Source organism: Peromyscus maniculatus, chromosome 12 (genome assembly GCF_049852395.1).
Source record: "Peromyscus maniculatus bairdii isolate BWxNUB_F1_BW_parent chromosome 12, HU_Pman_BW_mat_3.1, whole genome shotgun sequence".
Taxonomy (NCBI): Eukaryota; Metazoa; Chordata; class Mammalia; order Rodentia; family Cricetidae; genus Peromyscus; species Peromyscus maniculatus.
Window position 1 is genome coordinate 27,175,191 of NC_134863.1, and position 6,101 is coordinate 27,181,291.

The following is a 6,101-nucleotide window of genomic DNA, read 5'->3' on the forward strand; positions in this document are numbered from 1 at the left end:
GCAGGATTATCTAGATATCTTCAAGGGCCATAAACCACAGACAGAATGTCTGCAGGAGGATATTGCTCTGTATCTGTTAGAGTTGTCCTGGCACATTCCTGAGGTCCTTCCTGGAACTGAGTACAGCAGGTGGTCTGAGATGGTGGCCCTTCCCTAAGATGGAGTCTGTAAAGTCAAGTCTAGGCCTTCATATTGCCTTCACAGAATCTTTTCTCTTACTCTGTTTTCTAGAGAATAGTAGTTGCTGATTTTAATTCTGCTTATCAGTAATGTTTCGTGGTATACCCTTGTTTATTAAGAAGTCATCCTTGGATGTTTAGCCATGTTATGTTTGATTTTCTGAAATACTGTCTCCCTGTAACCCAGACTGGCCTCCAATGGGCCTCCAGCCCGTCAGCATGTTTGAGAGATTTCAGACTCTAGACTCCAAGCGGTCCCCTACAGGCCTGTGTCACCATGCCCAACCTCTCCCCCTCGCCACCCCCCCACGTTGGGGAATCTCATCCAGGCCCCTGTGTAGGCAGCATGTGTTCCACCCGTGTGACAACCTCCCCATGGCTTAGACCCTCACTCTCCTGTTTTTCACACGATTTGCTGTCAAACTCCATAAAGATCATTATTCCATGTGGTTAACACTTCAAAAAAATTTTGGACATGTCAAGAATTGGAAGAGATTAGAAAAAACAATATCTAAGGTCATTTGTATATAAGGCCTGTGTCTTCTAAACAACTGCATTCTTTTTTTCTTTTTTTTTTTTTTTTTTTTTTTTTTTCGGTTTTTCGAGACAGGGTTTCTCTGTGTAGCTTTGCGCCTTTCCTGGAGCTCACTTGGTAGCCCAGGCTGGCCTCGAACTCACAGAGATCTGCCTGGCTCTGCCTCCCGAGTGCTGGGATTAAAGGCGTGCGCCACCACCGCCCGGCTTTTTTTTTTTTGTTTTTTGAGACAGGGTTTCTCTGCATAGCTTTACACCTTTCCTGGAGCTCACTTGGTAGCCCAGGCTGGCCTCGAGCTCACAGAGATCCGCCTGCCTCTGCCTCCCGAGTGCTGGGATTAAAGGCGTGCGCCACCAACGCCCCGCAACAACTGCATTCTTAACTTTGGTGAGCTGTCTGTCCTACACTCTCGTAGATGACAGATGATAACGGCCACACGAGAGTCCCGGTGTTCCCAGCAGCACCCTGGTTCCTTCTGTGACAAAGTTGGCATCAGCTGGGGAACAGAGCATACAGCTAAAAGACTCAAATCGTGAGGCATAGAGACAAATAACAAAATGGTGGCTTTGATTTTTTTTTTTTTTTTTTTTTTTTTTTTTTTTTTAATAATCTCATCTTAGGAAGAGGACCACCTAGCCCGGGTGGAAGAGGCAATCACCCGCATGCTCGTGTGTGCCCTGAAGACGGCAGAGGATCCACACCACCCTAGAGCCTGGCTGAACCCCACTGAGGTAGGGTGGCCAGGGTTTCATCCTGGCTCCTGGATTTTGATGGCGAATTGGTCCAGGGTAGAGTGTTGGTTTCCACTCCAGCTCAATGCACTCTGAAGGGTTGTTCTCCTTCTTAGGTTGAAGAAATCTCTCATGAAGTCAACTGCTGCTACTTAAATGATGCTGTTCGTGCTTTTTTTGATCATCGTGGAAAAGCTGAAGACGTAGAAAGGCAAGCACTGCAAGCAAACAGGGAGACCTGGAGCAAGGACAAGCCACGCGTGCGGGAGCACATGGACGTGGACCGAGCACACAGCCAGGGCCTCGCGGGGAGGACTGGGAAACCGGAGGTCGCGCATCTGTTTGGCCCAGATCTGGTCCCTGTGACACCAGCATCTGAAGACCCGCCTTCAGAGAGAGGAGGCACACTGCAGAGTGACAGCAGAGAACGCATCAACAGAGACGGAGCACGCTTTGCAGAACTGTCCTGTGCCAGGAGGCAACAGGCTAGTAGAGGGGCAGGTGCGGTGGCCGAGCAGGTCACCTCCAGGTGTCCCGCGGCCCCTTCTCGAACATTCGTGTCCACAGATGACTTGCTGGACTGCTTGGTGAATCCACAAGTCACCAGGATGGTGGCCCAGCTTTTGATACAAGGGAAAAGTTTGTGATTCTAATAGATTTCTTTTAATAAAATTTTAAACATATTTCTAGAAGTAGTATGATGCACTTACTTGTTTGCTTTTTACATAGTGGTTTTTACTCTTTGAGGCTGTTGTATGTGTATAGTATATTTTGATCATATTCACTCCCCATTGCCTGCCTCCAGCTTCTTCCAGTCCCCTTCATCCCCCTCCAAACTTTGTTCTTTTGTTATTTTCTCGTTTTTTCAGCCCCTTGAGTCCAATTACTGCTCCCCATAATATGTGCATGGTGTAGGGCCGTCCACAGGGCCTTGGCCGGCCTCCCAGGGCTGTACACCTGAAGAAGACTGACTTTCCTTCCTCAGGAGCCATCAACTCTCAGTAGCTCCTTGACTGGGGCTCAGGTGCCTGTGTGATGGTGACTGGCTTGTTCTTGTCCAGGTCACCCCACAGCTGCCGAGTCCATGGCCCAGTCAAGGACACTGTTTGGCCTCGTTACTCCCCGACCCCTGGCTTATAAAAAATTTTTCAAACCCCATTCCTCCTTGGTGTTTGTTTGTTTGTTTGTTTGTTTGTTTGTTTTTGTGGGGTGGGGGCATTTTGTTTTGAGACAGAGTCTCACTGTGTAGCCATAGCTCTACTCTATGTAGATCAGGCTGACCTTGAACTCACAGAGATCCCCCCTGCCTCTGGCTTCTTCCCTGTTTCTCCAAGGCCCTTCATTAACACCACTCGCTGCACGAAGGAGCCTCTCTGATGAGGACTCAGGGCCGATCTAGATAGGACTTGGAAGGCAATTTGACTCCGATCCTTTACAACATTGTAATAGGTTCAGCTCCAGGGCCTCTGCGCTCCCCAGCCAGGCTTCCTGGCCAAGCTGGGAGTTTGTTTCTCCAACAGTGTTGCCGCCTCCGTATCCCCTGGGCTGGCCTTGAACTCAAGGTCCTTAGGCCTGCCCCCCCCCCAAGTGCTGGGAGTCCAGGTTTGCACTAGATAGGTTGGTTCTAAATAGCATGATTTTAAAATAAAAGGTGCAACAGCCGATGCTGAGGGTGTGCATGTTTGTAGATGGTTTTTCCTAATAACATTTCTCTGTGGTCACCTTTTTCCGGCATGTTGCTCTGTAGCCAAACTGGCTCGCATTTGCCGACCTCTGCTCAGCCCCTTGGCTTTCCCTTACCCATCTGGTCTTTTCAGCTTGTCTTAAGTGTGAGTTCCACGTGTTTCCAGCAGAATTCAGTTCCTCCATCAGCTTTAATCAGCAGTGATCAATCTGCTGCTTATTCATGTAATTTTATTTTTTATTTATTTTGGGGTTTTTTTGTTGTTGTTGTCTTTTGTTTTGTTTTTGTTTGTTTTTTTGTTTTTGAAACAGGAGCTCACTGTGTGGCCCTGGCTGGCTTGGAACTTGCTAGGTAGCCCAGGCTGGCCTCAAACTCAAGAGACCCACCTGCCTCTGCCTCCCGAGTGCCTGGATTAAGCCTGGATTAAAAGTGTGTGCCATGACGCTGGCTTGTTCTTGTAAATTTTTATTGGACCTCTCCCAAGCCATTTGTTTCCTATTGTCTATGGCAGCCGTAAGACGGCCAGGGCAGAGCAGGTGTGGAGAGTGTGTGGTGTAGAAGGCAGGACCCGGTGCCCAGCACTGAAGGACACCCAGCAGAGACTCTCACTGTCCCGTTCTCCCAGTCCCAGCGCCGGTAACGGTTATTCCTAAGGATGGGTTGGTCCCCGACCTGCAGAACTGCCCTTCACTGGCCCGTGTATATTTGCCTGTCTGATTATTGTTCATCTTTCCCAATCAGCATATTGCTGCAAGCTTTCGAGGTCCGGAGGCTTCTTTTAACAAGTTTATTAGACCAGCCAGCAGACTCCTCACAGACTTATTCAAAAGCTAGAGTTACCCCAAATGTTACAGAGCTGAGGCTTTTTAGATATTTTTCGCTTTTCTGTCTCCTATATATTGCTCCATACATTCTGATGGGATGTTTTAAACCACTAGACAGTAATGGCTACAATGAGAAAGGAGGTGGAAAGGGAGATCTGTCTCGTGTCTACACGGGCGTATTGACCAACCTGCACATACACATACATGGAAATTGACCAGCTGCATGGCTGTTGCTTTTTTCTCTTAGCCCTCAGAGGTCCCCTCTGTTGTTTGGTTTTGCTATTTTGTGGCCCTGCCACCCAGCTCCCAAATAAATCACACACAGAGGCTTATTCTTAATTATAAATGCTCAGCCTTAGCTTGTTGCTTGCCCACTTTAACTTTAAATTAACCCGTCTACCTTTTGCCTCCGGGCTTTTCCTGGTCTCTTACTTCTGTAAATCTTACTCTTACTCCATGGCTTGCTGTATAGCTGGGTGGCTGGCCCCTGGAGTCCTCCTCCTTCTCTGGCTCCTTCTTTGATCTCCTCTCTTCCAGATTTCTCCTCCATATTCTCTCTGCCTGCCAGCCCCGCCCATCCTTTATTCTGCCTGGCCATTAGCTCTTTATCAGACCATCAGGTATTTTAGACAGGCACAGTAACACAGCTTCACAGAGTTAAACAAATGCAACATAAACACAAGTAACACACCTTAAAATAATATTCCCCAAACCCCTCTTCCCCCTAGCACAACATAACTCCATGAGGATAGGGAATTTTATGCCATCACGGCTTCATTCACAAAACTTGGGCCAGTGTTCAGCAGGTAAGGAGCACAAAACACTTGTTAACTCTTTGAAGGGGGGGGGGGGAGGAGAGGGAAGAGGGAAGAGGGAAGAGAGAATAAGCAATGCCCCACCAGTGGTATTGGCACAGAGCATGCCATGGCCAGAGCTCAGTTTTCTGTTCTTGGAGTTCTCTCCATCACAGAAACAGAGCTCTTTTTCTTCAGGTACTTTTTGGTTTGTTATGTGTAACTCAGCTTGAGTCATAGAAGCAGTCTGAAGGGCTGAGGTCTGTAAGGCATAGGGTAGAAAAGAATAGATAACTTGAGACCGATCACTCCAGTGTTTAGTGTACTGTAGGCATCCTGTACAGGCAGTTCTGATGAGTCACAGTGCTCTCGAAAGCCGAGTCGTTATAAACACCCATAAAATCAGGGCTGGGTTACAGCTTTCTCCTGAGTTTAAATGAAACAAAGACTTTTGTTTCCAGCATTATTTCATGAAACTTCTCAGGAAAATGTTGTTTCTAGGTAAGTTTCTCTGAGGCATTTTAGTTTCTCTGAAGGCATGGGGCTGACACAGATTGGACTGTGTTGGCTGGGCTCAGAAGAGCTTGGAGCTTCTTCTGCAGGGATGTCTTTCATTCTATGGGAAGGAACAGTGTTATATAAAGACCCGGGAAGAGTTCAGCTAGACATTGATAAATGCGGGTGATGGGAGGTGATTCCCTGATTTTGTGGAGCGAGTGTGAGCTCCTGGCTGATTGCGAAGGGGTATCAGAGGGTGAACTCACTGAAAGCTAGCATGACCTGGTCCCCAACCCCATCCTGCATCCAGAGAGCCACACCCGAATGAGTAATACCAATAAGTCCATGGGCTCTGCAGAGGCCAGCAGAGCTCAGAAACATTCCTGTAGTGTCCAGTTCTGAGGCGTGTATGGGTCAGCAGGGCTGGCAAACCCCCCTAGTTTTCAGTAAGTATGGTGGTGGGGCTCATTGTGTTTTCAAGGCTTCGTGAAAATGCATCAGCTTTCCTAATCAGGTCTTGATGACATCTGTGGATGTAGTTAGTATAGTTGTATAGTCTGGGCTTTTTAAAAGATTTATTTATTTTTATTTAATATGTATGAATGTTTACCTGCATGTTTGTATGTGTGCCACATGTGTGCAGTTCCCTCAGAGGTCAGAAAGGGGGCATCTGCTCCCTGGAACTATAGTTGCAGGTGGTTATGAGCTGCCATGTGGGTGCTGGGAACCGAACCCAGGTCCTCTGCAAGAGCAGCAAGTGCTCTTAACCACTAAGCCATCTCTCCAGCCCCTGAGTTTAGGTTTTAATTCTGTTTAGGCACTAAGAGACTACAAAGGCAAAAGACCCCAAAGACCT

At 47.7% G+C, this 6,101-nt stretch overlaps 1 protein-coding gene across 2 annotated transcripts in view; it reads left to right on the forward strand.

Moving 5' to 3' along the window:
• Positions 1-2,128, forward strand: part of Hspbap1 (HSPB1 associated protein 1) — a 56,154-nt gene extending 54,026 nt beyond the window's left edge. For both annotated transcript variants that reach the window (XM_006974564.4, XM_042259256.2), the window contains 2 exons: positions 1,335-1,445; positions 1,562-2,128. In XM_006974564.4, coding sequence (XP_006974626.1) covers positions 1,335-1,445; positions 1,562-2,092 — 642 coding nt within the window. In that variant the 3' untranslated portion in view covers positions 2,093-2,128. The remainder of the gene's footprint in view (positions 1-1,334; positions 1,446-1,561) is intronic.
• Positions 2,129-6,101: the final 3,973 nt, after the last annotated feature.